The sequence below is a fragment of the Molossus molossus genome, unplaced genomic scaffold (assembly GCF_014108415.1).
Source record: "Molossus molossus isolate mMolMol1 unplaced genomic scaffold, mMolMol1.p scaffold_m16_p_1, whole genome shotgun sequence".
In the NCBI taxonomy this organism is placed as follows: Eukaryota; Metazoa; Chordata; class Mammalia; order Chiroptera; family Molossidae; genus Molossus; species Molossus molossus.
In genome coordinates this window covers 184,163,512-184,183,587 of record NW_023425344.1, presented here as the reverse complement: position 1 = coordinate 184,183,587, position 20,076 = coordinate 184,163,512, and the positions used below count along the sequence as shown (strand labels likewise).

General features: G+C 39.2%; 1 protein-coding gene across 1 annotated transcript; it reads right to left on the bottom strand.

Annotated features, from left to right (window-relative positions):
* Positions 1–4,181: 4,181 nt before the first annotated feature.
* Positions 4,182–18,685, bottom strand: BLOC1S6 (biogenesis of lysosomal organelles complex 1 subunit 6). The gene is made up of 5 exons (XM_036240276.1): positions 18,540–18,685; positions 12,438–12,579; positions 6,893–6,980; positions 5,200–5,286; positions 4,182–4,765 (listed from the first exon to the last, which is right to left on the bottom strand). The coding sequence occupies exons 1-5, from the start codon at positions 18,601–18,603 to the stop codon at positions 4,646–4,648; spliced, it is 501 nt and encodes a 166-aa protein (XP_036096169.1). The 5' UTR covers positions 18,604–18,685; the 3' UTR covers positions 4,182–4,645.
* Positions 18,686–20,076: the final 1,391 nt, after the last annotated feature.

Genomic DNA, 20,076 nt, shown 5'->3' with positions numbered 1-20,076 from the left:
TTTTGACTGCCCTGCTTCACATTGTGGGGGTTTGGGGGAATTTTTGCCTTCCATGTTTTTTAAACTAGTCATAACTGTTTCCCTTGACTATTTTTTTAATGGCTTTGAACATAAACTTAGTCTCACCCAAATGGCCTCATACATGCAAAAGAGCTAAAACAGTACAAGCGAGCTAGTAACAGAACAAACCTTAAGTATCTGACTAATCAATACAAAAATAATATCTGAACAAATATACAATATAGAATCTATCTTCATCCAAATAGAAGACCTAGAAACTAAGTACCTTCCTAAAATATGTGCACTGTGATGTTTAGAGGTTTAATCTTTGAGTCACTGCTTTAGGGAATATCACATATATATGAATCTACTGAAAACCAGAGCCCCAGTCCTGGGAAACACATATGTATAAAATTATATGAGAAATTTTTGAGAGCTCATGTCTCCTCCAAAGGTCATCCACAGAAATCCTTCTCCCAGGGGTCAACGGACTTCCAAGTTAAAAAAAAAAAAAGACCTAATATATTCCACTGGTTGGAATTTTCCATTATTTATAGGTATAGATGCAGGGATCCTTATGAAGCACTTCCTACCAAACCACTAAAAGTAGTAGCTATTATTTTTATTCTCAAATAAACACTTTATGAAGTTGGGTTATTTTAACTAGAATTTTTTCACACTTTCCATCACTTTTTTGAAAAAGATCTCAGGAGTGGACTAGTTACTTTGTGGCACAAATTCCAAGAACATTAAGAGGAAGGTGACAGGAGAGGAAAGCACGGAGCGGACTGGTTAGAGGGAATGGTATACTTCCATAAAGGGAAGTACACAGTGCTATGTACACAACAGTGCTTGATCAATGACTGGATAATTCAGACGCCATTTTTTAATTAAATGTGTAAAAAGTACTCCTTATTTTACAAGCTCAAAATCAGACAAATGCATGAGGGTGTGTAACCGTCACATTTATAAACTGTATCCACCCAAAAATTCAGAGGACACAATCCATTTACATTCCACATCTGCGTATCTACATGACACCTACAAAGTACAAAATTAACTCCCATTACGTATTTTACTTCAGTACATGTGAAATAGTTTCAAAACAAAGGCAGTATTTTTCAATCAAAAAAACCAAAGGCAATTTTTTTCAACCAAAGTACTAATTCATTATTTTGTGCAAAAATACAGTATGAAGGTTCCATCCAGGTTTAGTCAGCAAGATATGTTTCTATGTTACTGATATACACCTAAAGTTTTTTATTTGAATAACCAAGGTAACACTACTTCTGATTTACAATTGACCTAAATACAGTGGATGCTACTTTTTAAATAACATTTTTAAAAACTGTTTTTATTGATTTTTTGATGTTTGATTTTTTGAGAGAGAGGAAGGGAAAAAGGGAGAGAGAGAGAGAGAGAGAAACAACGATAACCCATTGCCTCCTGCATGTCCCCTACTGGGGATCGAGCCCGAAGCCCCAGCATGTGCCCTGACCAGGAACTGAACTTGATCCAGTGATCTCTGGGTGCACAGGATAACCCTCAACCAACTGAGCCACACTGGCCAGGTTAAAAATAGCATTTTTTTTAATCTTCAAAAGTTGCCCTGCCGGTATGGGTCAGTGGTTACAGTGTCAGCCCATGGACCAAAGAGTCGCAAGTTTGATTCTGGTCAAGGTCATGTAACTCGGTCAGGTTGAGGTTCAGTCCTGGCCTGGTCGGGGTCGTGCGGGAGGCAACCAATCAATGTGTGTCTCTCACATCTATGGTTCTCTCTCTCTCTCTGTCTGTCTCTCTCTCTCACTCCCCCTCTCTCCCTCCCTCTCTGTCTAAAGATAAATAGAAAAAATATCCTCAGGTAAGGATTTAAAAAAAAAACACATTTTTTTTTAATCTTCAAAAGTTAAATAATACAATTCTAAAAGTATATGTGCTTTGCCATCCATTCAATAAACATGATGTTAATACAGGTCACAAAAGTTCAATTATAGTAAAACCTCGATATAAAAGACTAATTTGGGGAGAGGGGGTAACCGTTATATAATAAAGCAGGTTTTCTGAATACATATGTTTAAAAATGGACAAATTAGTTAGGTTACCTGTTTTTACTTATGTAGACACATCTGTGTAATTAAAATTATGTATGAAGAGTTTAATTTCACAGAAAATTTTTCTATATGTATTACAGTAATTTTAAATTTACACTGACTAGGTCTAGAAAATGCATGCATTCACCAGTCACAGCTGGGGCATGGTTTGGCGCACACAGGAACATGGGCTACAGAAAGGCATGCCACGTGACAACAGAACCAGTTACCAAGCACGTGTGATCACTCGCTAATCATTCACTGAACATTGTTTACAAGCGGTGACTCTTGGATTTAAATATGTAGACTATAGTTGTAAATACGTAGTATTTATGTCGGCAAAATTACAGTGCTTTTTCCAACATATGGCCTATTCATTAATTTGTTAAAAATAACAGTGAATTAATCTAAAACATAATCTGTTAATTTAATTATAAGCAAATCTTAATTAAAAGCATTTTAAAATTAACAGTGTTATTTTTCATATACGACATTCGGACCACAAATTTTGTCCATTAAATCTGAAGTCTGTTAAATCGAGGTCCACAAAATCAAGGGTTTATTGTAATTAACCTGAAATCATTTCCTTCCTGCTATTTCAGTCTTAAACCTGACTTTATATCAAAAGCAGCAGTTCAGAATTTATTTCATAAGATCAATCCCAAAAGTTACTGGGTGGTTTTTTAAACTACTTCACTCTTTACAAATATAAATCATAAAATAGTTTAGAGCAGTGTGGGGAGCTCTCTGAAATTTGCATGGGACCCACCTCAGAACTAATGAGTAAGAATCTTCCTGAATGTTGGGGTGTGGGTTTTTTTAAAGTTCCCAGGTGATACTGATATGCATCCCAGTGTGGGAACCTCTTCCCTAGACCTCTAGACCAATGGTTCTCAATTTTTAAGATACATGGATCACTTGAGGAAATTCTTTTTAAAAAAGCAAAACGAACAGACAGATCTGCTTCAGTAGACTGAGGGTGGTATGCAGGAACCAGCATTTAAGTAACCACTGCAGCTGGTCCACAAACCACTCTGAGATACAATGCACATCCTTTGTCATATAATAATTGAGTACATTCAGCAATTCAGGGGACACTGTCCTGCCAGCACTAATGAATCCTGCCCTAAGCAGTTTTAGCTAGTACTTGAGGGCAGCATGTAGCCTTTTAAAATATAATGTATTCTTAAATATAATGTTAAAGTCAAGTGAATTGTGAGATCATAATCCATTCATTAAAGAAGGTAAAGGCTTTCAAACAAACTATTTAAACCTTCAAACAAACCAGTTCTTAGGACTCTACTTAAATCTAATGCCTTCTCCATCATTATCCTGCTATGTGACCAGAGGTATTGATTCCAGCTTATCAAGAATGTAATGTAGATTATAAAAGATAACACATTCTAATCACACACCTTCATAGATTCTGTATGGCCTTGGTGTAACAGACTGAAGACCAGCTGGATATCAAAAGATATAAAAGAATAAATAATATATTCTCACTTTAAACAATGAAACTTCATATTTCCCTCACATAAGTTTATACTTATGTTATGGGGAGGGGATCTCTAGAAAACAATAATAGTATCATGCTGCCTCTTTTACGAAGAAGCTAGTTACCAATTTTCCACAATTCTTGTCATTATCTATAAAACTGGTAGTTGGTATCTATCATTCTACTTTAGAATTTTTTTAAAGCACAAAAAAAGTAATCACATGTAAGGCCACAGCAAATCAGAGGATAGAACTAGCGATTAGACCTATTTGGAAAGTTGAGCTATCTTATCAGCTTGATGACAGTGTGTGAGGACTCTATCATAAATATTTCAGCATATGTGAGTGTGACAGCTCTACACCACCCCTGCCAAGCGCTGAACCCAGAAGCTACACAAGAACTAAGTAGCAACTAGGAAGCAGATAGAGTGTATGGTTAGTGGAATCTATCTGGCATCCTCCTCACCGAGCCTATGTCTAAGATGCTATTATTTGCTGCGTACACATGTTCTTCACAAAGATTTATACCACCTCTTTTCCAGTAGCATTTGACTAAACAATTGGCATTTCTTCTTCATCAACCAACAAAAAGACAACTGCCAAAAACCAGCATTGTATTCCAAAAGAGGTAAGTCATTTCATGAAAAAAGGAACTGAAACTTATAATTCCACAGTAATTAGGAAGCTAAAAAACTCATACTAATTTTTAACCACTTAAAGTCTAGACTGTTAAAAAAAAACAATCAAACCATTTTCCAGTTCATAAATGATTCAAAGCCAAAATAATGAATTTTAAAATTAAGCAAAATAGAAGTTGAAAAGTTACCCATAAATATCCAACCAAGTGACATTTTATCTTTTACTTTGGGGGGAAAAAAAGCAGCAGCAGCTTCTTAAATGGCTAAAATGAACATATAGAGACAGTACTTCTGGGGAAAGGATTTCAAACGAGGACACAAAGGTGTAAGGCACTACCTTAACTTCAGTCTACATTTGAGTCATCTTAAAACCCCGGAAACATGGGACAGGGGAAGGAAGAACACGCAGACACATTCAACTGTTCATGTCCTTTTCGCTGGTCTGGCAGTTAACTGCTTTTCTCTCTCAAATTCCTTCTCTCGTTGCTGCTCCCTTTCCAGCTCTTCTTTTTGCCTCTTCTGCTGCAGTTTAAGTGCTCTTTTCTACATCAAACATTCAAAAACCAAGAGAATAATCAAGGCTTATCATTTATGGCGTCATTTAAAAGTAACAGTGCTTTGATTTGAGGTAATCAATACATATAAATAAATTTCATATTTAACTTTTAAAAGCATTCTGGGTAATTAAAAGTCTATTTGAAACAAATAAACAAATATTTGCTACTCCATTAAATGAGAATTGCAGTGACATGCTAAGAGAATATGAGCCTATTAGCCCAGCTATTAGTAAAAAAGCCCAGAGTGGGGTTCAAAGGGATGTTTTAAAATAAACAGTTAAAAATAAATAAAACAATGTACCGTGAATTAAGTATATTATTGTATACGGATACATAAGAAGTCAGAAAATGAATACTGAAGAAAAAGAGACAATTAAAGCTCTACTTTTATAAAGAATGTAAAAGAACTTTCCAACTCACTTTTAACTTAGATGTCTTTTCATGAAGCATCAGCATTTCTTTCCTTATATTCACCAACTTGGCATGATAGTGTTTCGCTTCAGTGAACTTGACATGGAAAAATAAAAAGTCAAGTTCAAAGAAACTGAAATCAAAATGGATAAATAAATCAATGCCTAAATTACAGTTTATTCTTCCTAAATTGGTCAAAATTTTTAAAGCCTTACTATCTCCACAATTTAATTCCAAAATTAAAATCACATGTAAACCATTAATGGGATTTTGAAAACATATGATTCGGTTCAGATTGATAAAAAGTTACTAAACATAAAATTGATTATTTATATAGTATACAGATAACATTTGCTTTATAAACATGCACCATAATCCTTAAATTTCAGTAAGACTACCCAATAATGCTACCGGTTTCATTTGAGAAAAGTAAAAGACTCTCTCCTACCTTTACAACGGAGAGACCAAGCCAGGACACACGGGACAGTGCAGCGTCTGCCCACCGTGTCTAGAGCCCTGAGAAGGCTGTGGGCTTTTGAAGCCGACTAAGCAACACCTCTATAAGAACACTTTTCTTCCCAAGGAGTTAGAGGTGTAGACCTTCCATCTCAGCCAGAGATGGCAGAAAAGGAAAAAAGCGCCTCCTTCTCAGGCAAGACAACAGAGAAGACCAGGCAACAAAAATGAGAGACTAGCAACCTTCATGCAGCAATACATAAAGTCACAGTCTGGTAAGCTCTAGAGCTTACAGATCCTCTCTCTCTCTTTCTCTCTGGATCTTCCAGTTTTCAGTTCCTAAGTGATAATCAGAACAACTCTGAGGAAGACTTAGTTTCTGCTCCTTCAGAGAGACGCAACAGTATTACATCTATTTGGTTTTATAATTCAGTAATTCAACACATATTCATAGCCTTGCCCATCTCCTGCAAGAGAAATCGAGAACTACAGAGCAGAAGACTTTATATTTACTACCACAGGCCTCTGCCTAATGCTAGAGAACATGGACTTCCTTTTTGAATGTTATAAAAGGAAAACATTAATAAGCCACATTTGCCCAACCAAAAGTCCATTTACTGAGGTATGTGTGAAAGTCCGTAAAATCATGCAAACCAAGTTATTTGTAATGTTTTTGTGAAGAGAAAAGTAGTTCCAAGTTCCTTATTTTTGTTCATTCTTATTTCTTAAAGAGTATCGGTTCCTCTCATCAAAAAGCTACAGAGCTTCTGATGAAATTCAGCTACTGTCATTTATATTAAAAGCTTTAAAGCGTCCATAAAGGAACTTCAAAGAGTCTGTTTCAGCATTAATTTGCTATAACATTATGAAAATGCCATACGAAAGTACAAATTTTAAAAAGCAAGTAGTTGATAAAAAGAGTTGCACTTCCCTTAAGGGGAAAAAATTGTATTCTAAAAATTTCTTACTTTTAAATTCTCTTTTATAAAAATAAAGATCTATTCTAGACTTCCATAAATAAGTTCTATTACCTATCACAAGTTCAACATTTGAAAGATTACAATTCAAGACAACGAAAGTTCCAGTAAAGTAAATCAAAGTTTTCTATTAAAAGATAAATTCTAACCTTTAAGAAAGTGGAGGAAAAGATCCCAAACATACATACGCATATGTACAAAGTTGGAGAATAAACCTACCTATATTAAAACAAGATGTCATTAAGCTATGTCAACTAAATCATACTTACCAAAGCATTAATATCCAACATAGAATGACATTCTTTAAATTTTGAAATCTCTTGTTCCAGTGTGTCTAATAACACAACTTGGTTCTGCCTGCAACAAAAACACACAGCCAAAATAAACATTCTATACTCTAACTGCTGGTTCATTAAAAGGAATCACATTCATCTTGGTTAATGTTAAAGGTAGAAATTAAGTTGGAAATTTATTGATTCTCCAAACCTTAGCATAATTTTTTTTCTTTATTGATTTTAGAGAGAGAGAGAGAGAGAGAGAGAAAAGGAAACTGGCCACCTCCAGCACGCCCCCCATTGGGTATCGGGCCCACAACCTACGCATGTGCCCTGACCGGGAATCAAACCAGGGACCTCGTAAGTGCATGGGCTGACGCTCAACCACTGAGCCACACCGGCCAGGCTAGCACGATCTTTTTCAAAATAATATTCCAAAGTCACATTCCGATAACTAAATATCTTTTATTCTTGTTTCAATTTCAGATTCTAGAAACTAAAATCACCAAATCATTTAAAATGACTTTATTATTTGTTATTTTTAGCAACTTTCTGTGTTGTCCCAAAAAAGTTTTTTATACTGTCTTGCTCAAGAAACTTGATGTTTTATATACACTAAAATTGGAAGAATCCCACAAAGGAAATAAGGAGCAGTGACTTTTCAGAGTTGGGGAAAATGCAGTATCAAGGGATAATAAGTCTAAAGGGATAAATAGGAAGCAAGTTGAAAAAAAGACTAATAAGCACAAGATTCCCCTACCAATAATCAGTTGTGTGATCTTAGAAATTTAGTTTATTTCTCTGAGCCTAAATTTCTTCATTTATAAAATGAGAAGGTCAGACTGCATAACTTCAAAGGTTCCTCATAAAAATTCTGATTCAAAACCCACTGATTGGCCAAGCTAGGGTAAAAGGTCATCAGTCATCATAGCAGCTGGTCCTAAAGTCAGCTATGATGTAACTTCTTGTTTTGCTACATTTCTGGACATGGAGCTGAAACAAAACTGAAGTCTAGATATTACCTCTAATGTGAGTCAGAACCTCATTGTCTTGATGCCTTAATGTGAAGGGTGTGGTGGTGTAAGGGCTTGTATGGGAGTAGTATGAGGCGATTCTTCCGCCCCTAGTTCCTCCTCTAAGGGGGTCTACAGCATGACTAGGGACATGCCAGAGGAGGAAAGGTCAGGGGAGAATCCAAACCGCATGACCAGCTATATGAAAGGTCAGGGAGTTGAAACTGTATGACCAGTGATATGCTAGGAAGGAAAGGTTCCCCTGGGGAAACACCTGCCCTAGGGGAAAGGTCCTACCCTACAATACTTGTTTTCCCAGTTTTACCCGTTTTTAGGCACCCAGGGCTTTCGGCCCTGGTGACCTTCTGTACCTGGCCTATTGCTCCTACTCTGCTCAAGTCTGTCTAACCGCCTACTATATCATATTCATTAGAGAAACTGAATTAATAAGTAATAACCTCCCAGAAATGAAAGCACCAGGACCAGAGAGTTTCACTGGTGATTTCTACCAAACATTCAAGGAAGAAATCATGGCAATTTTTCATAATCTCTTCCAGAAAACAGAAGTAGAGGGAACATTTCCTATGAGGCCAACATTATCCTAAAACCAAAACCAGATAAAGACATTACAAGAAAGAAAAATCTACAGCCCAATGTATTTCATGAGCATAGATGCAAAAATCCTCAAAAAAATACTGGCAATCAAATTTGACAATGTGGGATTTACTCTAAGTATACAAAGCTGGTTCAATATTTAAAAAGAAGAAAAGAAATCACATAATCCTACCAGTTTATGCAGAAGAAAGTATTTAATGAAGTCCAACACGATTAATGATTAAAAACACTCAACAAACTAGGGACAGGAACTTCCTCAACTTGTTAAAGAATATCTAAAAAAAACTATAGCTAACGTCAGACTTGTGGTGAGAAACTAGATGTTTTCCCCCTAAGATCAGAAACAAGGAAAAGATGTCCATTCTCACTACTCCTATTCTATGCCACACTGGAAATCTTAGCTAATGCAATAAGAAAAAGAAAGGAAATAAACGGTACACAGATGACAAAAAAATAAAACTATTTCTGTTCACAGATGACATGAATGCCTATGTAGAAAACCCCAAAGAATCAACAAAAAACCTCCTGGAACTATTATGTCAGTACAGCAAGGTTTCTGAATGCAAGGTTAATACATAAAAGTCAGTTGCTTTCCTATATACCAGCAGTAAACAATAACCCCCTCAGATTTATACTTTGGTAAAATCTAACAAAATATGTACAGGATCTACATCTATATGTAAAAACTGTTAAGACTCTCAAGAAAGAAGTTTTATTTGTTTTTTTTAATTTATTGATTTTTTTTTTAAGAGCGAGAAAGCAGGAGAGAGACAGAAACATCAATTTGTTGTTCCACTTATTAATGCATTTATTGGTTGATTCTTCTATGTGCCCTGACCAGGGAATGAACCCACAACCCTGATATATGGGTACAATGCTCCAAGCAACTGAGCAACCTAGCCAGGGCCTCAAGAAAGAAATTTTTAAAAAGACATAAAATAGCCCTGGCCTGTTTTTCTCAGTGGTTAGAGCATCAGCCCTCCAACCAAAGGTCACAGGTTTGATTCCAGTCAAGGGCACATACCTCAGTTGCAGTTCATTCCCCGGCCCCTAGTTGGGCTCATACAGGAGGCAACCAATCGATGTGTCTCTCTCACATCTCTCTCTCTCTCTCTCTCTCTCTCTCTCTCTCTTTCCCTCCCTCCTCCCTCCCACACTATCTGAAGATAAATGGAAAAATATCTTCAGGTGAGGATTTAAAAAAAAATTATACAAAGTAGTCTTAAAACACAACAATAAGAAAATAAGCAGCCCTGGCAGGTTTGGCTCAGCAGTTGGAGCATCGGCCTGCGGTCCAGAGAGACCCGGGTTCAGTTCCCGCTAAGGGCATGTACCTCAGTTGCGGTCGTCCCCAGCCCTGGTTGGGTCATGCGGGTGGCAGCCACTCAATGTGTCCCTTTCACGTCGATGTTTCTCTCTCTCTCTCTCTCTTCCTCTCTCTCCCTCCCACTCTATCTGAACAACAACAACAAAAAAAAAGGAAAAATGTCCTTGGGTGAGGATAAAAAATAATAATAATAATTAAAAAAGAAAGAAAAGAAGCAGCCCAATTTTTAAATAGGCAAAATACATGAAAAAGAAAGAAATCTTACCATTTGCAACAATGGTATAAACCTATAGGGTATTATGCTAAGTGAAATAAGTCAGACAGAGAAAGACAAATATCATATGATTTCACTTACATGTGGGAGCTAAAGAAAAAAATAAACAAAACAGACTCACAGATACAAAGAACAAACAGATGGGACAAACTGATGGTTGCCAGATGGGAGGGGGGTTAGGAAACTGGGTAAAAAAGGTGAAGGTATTAAGAAATACAAATGGTAGTTACAAAACAGTCACAGAGATGTGAAGTACAGCCCAGGGAATACAGTCAATAATATTGTAATAACTATGTATGGTACCACATGGGTAATAGACTTGTGGAGGGTAATGGACTTATGGGGGTGATCACTTTGTAAGTTATATAAATGTCTAATCACTAGGTTGTACACCTAAAGCTAATAAAATACTGTATCAACTGTAATTAAAAGTTAACTTTTAAAAAAGAGAAAAAATACATATGCTCTGTAAACAAAAAAATAAGAAGGTAAAAAAAATGTTTTTAATATGCACTAAATAAATATCTATTATATAATCACAACTTTTTCTGATCTTTGTACCAGGTTCCTGGCATGTCTATTCTAAAACACTTAGAATTTTCTAAAGATAGGAGTATCTTTGTTATTCATGAGTCCCTTGGAATGACACCTCAGTTTATGCTACTGAGGTGACCTATAGTGGGCCCCTAGAGCTTCAAGTTGGGGCTGGTCATGCCAGAAACATCAATCATGTAGTCAGAGGGTTGGGGTTTGAGCCATGATATCAGCCCAAAGAAAGGAGGGGGGCTGGAGACTAGTTCAGTTACATGGCCAATGATTCGATCAATTGTGCCTACTTAATGAAATCTCATTAAAACTGTGGACACAAAGTTCAGTAGAACTTTCTGGTTGGTGAACATATCTGGGTAGGTGATGTGCCCTAATTTCACTAGGGAAGGGCACAGAACCTCTGTATACAGGATGCTCTCAGACCTTGCCTTGTGTGTCTCTTCATTTGGCTGGTCCTGATCCATATCCTTTATAACAAAACTATAATCATAACTACAATGCTTTCTTGATCCATGAAAGTTTAGAAAGCCAGAATGCTGTCAACTCCCTAACTACAGTAGTATACCAGATATAGAACACAGTACTACTTTTATACTCATTTATCACCTTCAATCCAAGGATTATAACATTACTTCTTAATATTTATAGAATGGACACACTTGAGTATCTCTCCTTTTGCCCTAATCAAGTCTTTTGAGATAAGTTGTCAAAGAGTAGGTCTTAGAGAAGCAACAGCTCAGAGTCAGTTTAAAGATGAGCATCATAAAAAGAAACAATAGGCCAGTCTGGGCAATCCAGAGAGATCTTGACCCTAGAGGAGGGAGAAACTCAGTTTCTGGGTTCCAGGGAGCTAATAAAGCCAAGTGTATGTCTTTGCATACTGACCCCACTCTATGGGTTCCATTCTTCCTTATCTTGTTCCTAATGTTTCCTCCAATCCTTTAATTAGCTAGTTGGGTATGAAAAGGGCCATCTAAAATAAAAGATACTGCCCTGGCGGGTTTGGCTCAGCGGATGGAGCATCGGCCTGTGGACCAGAGAGTCCTGGGTTCGGTTCCCGCTAGGGACACATACTAGATAGATAGATAGATAGATAGATAGATAGATAGATAGATAGATAGATAGATAGATAGATAAAAGATACTTAAGAATTTCTGGCAACTCATGAACCAGCAACTGAATACAAGTGTGACTCTTATGGATGCAATTTTGCAACTCTACTCAGAAACAGGTGTATACCTATCCTGCAACATTCCCAATAGGCAAGACTTTTAATAAAATAATGGCAAAACACCAAACAATCAAAGTCTGTCCTAGCTGGTGTGGCTCAGTTTGATAAGCAGTGTTCCATTCAGTTTCACTTCCCAGTTGGGGCACATGCCCAGGTTTCAGGCTACATCCCCAGTAGGGGGTGTGTAAGAGGCAGTCGATCACACTGATGTTACTCTCTCTCTCTTTCCTTTCCCTTCCTCTCTCTCTAAAAATCAATAAAAAAAAATATTTAAAAATAAAAACTAATCAAAGTCTAGATAAGATTTAGGGGTACTTCTTAGAAGCCAAATACTCCAGAGGTATTCATTTCACTTTTTGTATTTAGATTACTATGAACTCCTCCACTCCTACCTGCTATCAATAAAGATGTAGAAATTCTCAATTGTATAAAATGTTACAAAATAATATACCTTAATACAGTATATACTTATACAGTAAATGACTATAGCAGAGGGGAAATGAGTGCATCTCTGGGTTTGGTTAGCTCACGTGAGTTCCTGCAGGGCTTGTTTTGATCTCTGCAGATCTGGTAGGTAGTGAGAAAGCAATCCTTCTGCCAGTTGCTCCACAGCTTTATCTTCTACAGTCAAGTCCTCTATTAAGCCTTCATCTGGAGAAGTGTCACTTAAACCTGTCCCCAAGAAAAAAATCAAATTTAAGTTGAAACAGGGATAATAGAGTAGTAGGGAGGCAGGGAAGGAGGCCGGCAGTGGGGTTGAGCACACATGTACAGGGTAGTACAGGTATCCTTCTTTTCTCTTCTTTTTTTTAACTTTTGCATTCTGAACATCCTCTAAAAATGGATTATGAGCATTCAAAACATGTTTTGAAGCTACTAGTATTACATAAAGTCTAGATTAAAAGAATATTAACTAATGCAAAATTCTCTATGTTTATGTACTTTTCATGATGGAGGATTTATAGTTTTCAATGGATTACTAAAGGAGTCTGAGGCTTAAAAGTGGGAAACAGTCACTGAATAAAAGCAAAAAATTCTTCTTTTCAAAAGTATGCAGCAATTAAATATAAATATATATAAAATCCTTACCCGAGGACATTTTTCCTTTTTTGTTGTTGTTGTTCAGGTAGAGTGGGAGGGAAAGAGGAATAGAGAGAGAGAAACATCGAAGTGAAAGGGACACATCGAGTGGTTGCCACCCACACAACCAACCAGGGCTGGGGACAAACTGCAACTGAGGTACATGCCCTTAGCGGGAACCGAACCTGAGTCTCTCTGGACTGCAGGCCGACGCTCTAACCGCTGAGCCAAACTGGCCAGGGCAAATCTATATATTTTAAAAACACAATTCTAAAAATACTTTCTTTATTTTTATGGAAGTAAAAATATGAGTCAACATTTATTTTGTATACAGCTTGTTATATTACTTACATGTAAAAGGGGCTATTTTGTCTTCTTTTAGGAAATTTTCTAAGAATTTCTCCTCTCTTGAGATTAACATCTTAATTTACTATAGAAAATAATGTATAATGTCTTGTGTGTAAATCTATATGTGACACCAGGAACTATACCTCATACTTTTCCTTTGAATAAAAGCACTGTGAGCATTGTACCAGGCATTCAAAATGATCTAAAATGAATACCCATCAATCATTATTACTACTAAGACAAGTACAAAACAACTGCTAAACAGGATTCTGTGATTGGTTTGTAAGATTTTAGAATGAGAAAAAAAATGAGATGGTCACATTATTAAAATTGTACTCTAAAAGCCTTTTTAAACTAATATTAAACTCTGAAAATCTCTCTTTAATCATAATCTGGTAATAAGCAGAAACATCAAATTAGATCATTATATAGAATACATTTATCACGACGTATTGCTTATAACCCATTTCTAAGTTCAGTGTTTCCAAGATGTAAATTTTGGCAAGACCAAGGAAAACAACATGCTGTCATATTCAAAATAAGCTTTTAGAGATCAAAATAAAATTGTATTAATTTTAATTCTGATCCTGAAAAACATATGAACAAACTTTGACATTCTCAAAGTTGTAAGGCAATATTCAAACAGGTAAGAGCTAACTAAAAACAGAGGCACTCCACAAATGAAATAAATATAATGGGAGCCCTGGCTGGTTTGGGTCAGCAGTTAGAGCGTCAGCCCATGGACCAATGAGTTGTGGGTTCGATTCTGATCAAGGGCACATTCCTCGGTTGTGATTCGTGGCCCTGGTTGGGGTTGTGCAGGAGGCAGCCACTCAATGTGTCCCTTTCACATCAATGTCTGTCTGTCTGTCTGTCTGTCTGTCTGTCTCTCTCTCTCTCTCTCTGTTCCACTCTCTCCCTCCCACTCTATCTGAACAAAAAAATGGAAAAATGTCCTCGGGTAAGGATAAATATATATAGATAGATAGATAGATAGATAGATATAGATATAGATATAGATATAGATATAGATATAGATATAGATATAGATATAGATATAGACACACACACACACATAATGGGGAAAGTGGAGAATTTATGTACCATCAGATGAGAAGTAAGTATATCTGAGAATTAACACCATTGCTTAAGGCTTGATTACAATTACAGTGCAAACAAGAGCAACTCTCTTTAAGAAAATAATAGCCCGCCCTGGCCAGTTTGGCTCAGCGGTTAAAGCGCTGGCCTGCAGTCCAGAGAGACCTAGGTTCGGTTCCCGCTAAGGGCATGTACATCGGTTGCAGTTTGTCCCCGGCGCTGGTTGGGTTGTGCAGGTGGCAGCCACTCAATATGTTTCTTTCGCGTCGATGTTTGTCTCTCTCTCCCCCTCCCACTCTATCTGAACAAAAAATGGAAAAATGTCCTCGGGTGAGGTGAAAAAAAAAAGAAAGAAAAGAAAATAATAGCCCTGGCCAGGCAGCAGCAGCTCAGTTGTTACAACATTGTCCCAGTATGCCAAGGTGTGGGTTCGATTCCCGGTCAGGACACATACAAGAATCAACCAATGAATGCATAAATTAAGTGGAACAACAAATCAATGTTTCTCTCTCTTCTTCCTTCCATTCTGTCTCTAAAATCAATAAATAAAAATAGAAAACATAAGTATTATAAATAAATCAAAACACCCAAATAAGGACATTTCAACTTCAAGGAATAATAACTAACACACCATCATTACAATATATAGGGTGGGGCAAGAGTAGGTTTACAGCTGTAAGTATATGAAAGTTTATTCTTGTATTATTATTTATTAATTATTGTATTACTTTCCTTAGAATTGTAAACCTACTTTTGCCCCACCCTGTATATACATTTTAACTCACAGACCCCCTTCCTACCCTGCCCCAATCTTCTAGTTAATTATTGGGAGTGTTCATGCTTTTACATTTAGTAACTAAGTCCAAGGTTTATTGTGGGAGATTAAAGAAAAAGGGTCCTTACTCTATTCATATAAGAAACATATGTCTATATCATGTTCCAGTTTCTGAGTATAACAATAAATTAGGCAAGTCTCCTTCCGTGAAAGGGTACAATACAGGGGAATCATAGAATGTGAAAAGTATCATTAGAGAAACAGTAACTCAGAGGGGAATTCAGAAGACAGAAAGATCACTTTCACGAGAGAAATCTGGGAATAATTCCTAAAGGGAATGTGGGCATTTGCACTAAAGCTTGTAAAATGAATGAAATTTTTATTTCTTTTTCTTTTTAAATGTTACTCTTTTAACAACTTAAAACACAAAAGAAAGGGGGACATAAGCTGAAAAGTTAAAATACTCTTTCTCATGCCATTATGGAGTCACTCTGGAGTTTCTAACATAGCCGTCAAGAAACTGTCTTTGCATACCCATGCATAAACCCTGTTGTTATCACAAATGAATTACTCGTATTTTTTTTCTTTATTTTTTTTTATCCTCACCTGAGGACATTTTTGCATTTATCTTCAGATAGAGCGGGAGGGAGAAAGGGAGGAAGAGAGACAGAGAAAGAAACATTGATGTGAGAGAGACAAATCAGCGGGTTGCCACCCACACAATCCCAATTGGGGCCAGGGACAAACTGCACAAGGTACGTGCCCTTGGCAGGAACCGATCCTGGGACTCTCTGGTCCACGGGCTGATGCTCTAACCGCTGAGTCAAACCAGCCAGTCGTATTATTTTTATAACTTTTCTCTTAATATATAGCTTTCCAAATTAACATATAAGTGAATAGAGTTCTGACATAGTTTAACCAGTTCCCTACTGTTTTGGAGTGAATGTTTGTGTCCTCATCAAAATTATGTTTAAGCACTAACCTCCAATGCAATGGTATTTGGTAGTGGGAGCCTTTGGGAAGTAAATGGGTTTAAATGAGGTATGAGGGTGGGGCCCCCATGATGAGATTCTTGTCCTTAAAAGAAAAGGAAACCAGAATTCTCTCCCTCTACTATGTGAAGACACAGTGAGAATGGCAGCTGTCTAAGAGGGTCTGCACCAGGAACCTAATCTGCCAGCACCAAGATCTGGGACTTCCCAGCTTCCAGATGTTTAAGGAATAAATGTCTGTTGTTTAAGCCACCCAGCCTATGTTATAGCAGCCAGAGTAGACTAAGACACCTATGAATGAGTTCTTAGGTTACTGTCACTTTTTGCCATTTCAAACAATGTTGCAGTGAGCTTTCTTGCTTGTCTTTACATCATTGTTTTCGTGAGACAAACTCTTAGAAATAGACTGATGGGACAAAGGGTTTACGCAATTTTTTTTCTTTATTGATTTTAGATAGAGAGGAAGGGAGAGAGAGAGATAGAAACATCGATGAGAGAGAATATCGACTGCCTGCCTCCTGCATGCCCCGCACTGGGGATAGGACCCACAACCTGGGCATGTGCCCTAACCAGGAATCGAACCGGCCACCTCTTGGTGCATGGGTCAACCCTCAACTGAGCTAAGCCACAGCAGCCAGGCTGAGCTAAGCCACAGCAGCCGGGCTGGTTTACACAATTTTTGTTGTTGTTGTTGTTGTTGTTCAGATAGAGTGGGAGGGAGAGAGAGGAAGAGGAGAGAGAGAGAGAAACATGGACGTGAAAGGGACACATCGAGTGGCTGCCACTTGCACGACCCAACCAGGGCTGGGGACAAATTGCAACAGAGGTACATGCCCTTAGCCGGAATTGAACCCCTGGGTCTCTCTGGACCGCAGGCCGATGCTCTAACCGCTGAGCCAAAGCGGCCAGGGCGGTTTACGCAATTTTTAATAGACATTGCAAAACTGCCTCCCTAAGAGATAGCACCAATTTATATTCCCACCAATAATCTGAGAACTACTATTTCCAAATGGGTAAGAAAGTGTGAAGACAGGATTGGGATACAATATGGAAAAGGAAGCAGCATGAGAAAAGGTGGGAACACAGAACTGCTCTAGGCAGAGAAGGTAGTTGGAGCACAGGACACAAGCAGTAGTGAGCTGTAAGAACCATGTGGCCAGCCTAGGAGGACCCTTAATGCCAAGCTAATGAATTTGGCTCTTTATTTAGCAAGTAATTAGAAACCACTTAAGGCTTCCAAGCAAGGAAATGTCATGATTGGAGCTTATCTTAGAGAACGGATGTGACAGCAGTGGGACAGACTCGGTGGAAGAGTAAGAGACTGTACGCGGACTAACGTTACAACTGTTGTCTTAAGGGTGAAAATACAAGGACTTGGAAATTGTATAGAAGAATCCCCTAGACTGAATAAAGGTAGGAGGCAAATGAGAGGAAAGAGTCCAGAGTAATATCAAAGTTTCAAATGAGTGACTTGGCACCATTGATATCAGACAACTAATTTTATTTATGTACATGCTTTAAGTGAGGTTAGTGCAAAAGAACCATGTCAAAGTATCCAGCAAGCAGGTGGAGGAGCAAGCTGAGAGGGACACAAGCTGCACAAATATACAAGAAAGTCATATTCATAAAAGCAACTCATGAAGGTGGCAAGTGAGGGGGATCGCTGAGGAAAAACACGACCAAGAAAGGACTGAGCACCATTTTGGGGTACCTATATTTCTGGAACAGGAGGTAAAATTCACATCCAAAGCCCTGCAGCCTTTCTCAGCTAGGGTTCTTCATCTAAGCCACAGAACACGAAACTGCTTTGAGTGACCACTTTCTCAATTCACCCAAGGATGGTGCAAACATAGGGCCATTCTGGATGCACTGCGAGTCAACCCATTACATTCACTGGGTGCTTTAGGGACATCGGGACTTAAATCGCTCTTGGAACTCGGGAGAGAAAGACTGCTGGAGGAATAGGGATGCAGTAAGGTCAACCGGCAAGCCAGAGCATTTCGTGAGTGAGTGGTTCCTAACACAGGGCACATCAAGGCTAAATTACAAAGCGAGCATCCTGACAAATTCATCCTCGACCACGAACGTGTAAGAAATAGCCAAGGAGCTGGAGCCAACGGAGAATGAATGACTTCATCAGCCGCCTCCAGCTGCCCCCGGAAAACACCGCTTCCCCCGCAGACCTCGTCTCCCTCCCACCCGCGGGGCAAGAGGCCGGCGGCTCCGCACTTCGCGCTGGGCCAGAGCCTCTGCGCCGCGGCGCCGAAGGCAGCTTGTCCCGCGGGGCGAGCCGGCGCCCACCGCTCGGTCCCCGCTGCCCGCCCCTCCCGACCACGTACCCGGCGTCGTGGGTCGGGGGGCCGCCAGCACCCCGTCCGAAGGCGGCGGCCCGGGGACACTCATATCCCTCCCGCTGGGAACACGGAAGGGGCTGTTATGTAGACAATCAGACGCAGTAAGAAGGGACCAGCGCGTCGGCGCTTGGCCGGACAGATGCAGCGGTCGGACCGGAAGTAACGGAAGCGGAAGCCGCGGACTTGGGGCACGTGGCCGCGGATCCGCGTCCGCCTCCAGTCCCGTCTGCCCCCACGGTGGTCCCCACCCCCGCCGCTCCGGGGACTTCGCGCTGACGTCGCAGTCGGGCCGAGGGCGTGGTGTCAGTCAAGTCCGCGGTGCGGGGCTCGCTTCCCTGCGACCGACTGGGGCGCGGGAGGGAGAGAAGAGGGCGGTGACCGGAAGGCGCTGCTCCCGGGGGCTCTCGAAGAGGGGAGGAGTTCTGTCGAACTGGGGGAACAGGCCGACTTGGTTCGCTGGGACCCTGCACGCACAGCTCTTCAATTTTGTATCCGCGTTAAGGCAACACCGTAAGAGCAAGGACTGCATGCCTTCCCCGCGATGTGGCCCATTAGAAAGTTCAGTGTTGAGCTCTCTGTGAGCTTCAGCCTTGCTAACGGGGGGATGGGCCAGGATTCCGATTTCCCCTAGTTGATTGTAAGTGAATGATACAAGGCCTGGGTTGCAGCATCTACTGAACGAATTTAGCCATGTTACTAGAAACTGCACTCGTTGAGATCCTGTCATAAATTTTTATGAAAAACACTTAGAAATAGGCAGAAGCAGCCTCAGACCAAATAAAACCATCAGCTACGCTCTCCCTACTGTAGACCCTCTCACATGGACTGCAATAGTGGCCTCCTAATACTGCACCCCAAACTTGCTTGCCCAAACAATTTTCTATGCTGCAGCCAAGCTGTCTTAAAAAAAAAAAAAAAAAAAAAAAGAGGATTTATGTCAAACCTCAGAAACTTACACCTGCAACCCCACTACCCTTATCTGCATTCACACCCCTTCTTTTGGCCTCCTCAAGAGTAGCTATTCCTTACTTCCTGTGGTGAGCAGAAAAATGACCACCCCAAGATGTCCCAGTCTTAATTCCCAGGACCTGATAATATGTTAAATTTCATCTAAAGGGGTAATGAATGTTACTAGTCACCTTAACATAACAAAATAGATCCTGGATTATTGAGTGGGCCCAATATAATCAATCACAAGGGCATTCAAAACTGGGAAAGGGAGGCAGAAGAGGAGAATGAGAAGGAAGATACAACTATGAAAGATGATTAGAGAGTTACAACATTGCTGGCTTTGAAAATAGAGGAAGGGGGCCACCAGCCAGGATTGTGGTAACCTCTAGAAGCTGGAAAAGGCAAGGAAACAGATTTACCCTTTGAACCTCTAGAATGGAACTCAGTCCTGCTGACACCTTAATTTTATCCCAGTGTAACCTGTATTGGACTTCTGACCTACAAAACTGTAAGATAATAAATAATTGTGCAATGCTTTAAGTTTGGGGTAGTTTGTTACCACAGCAATAGG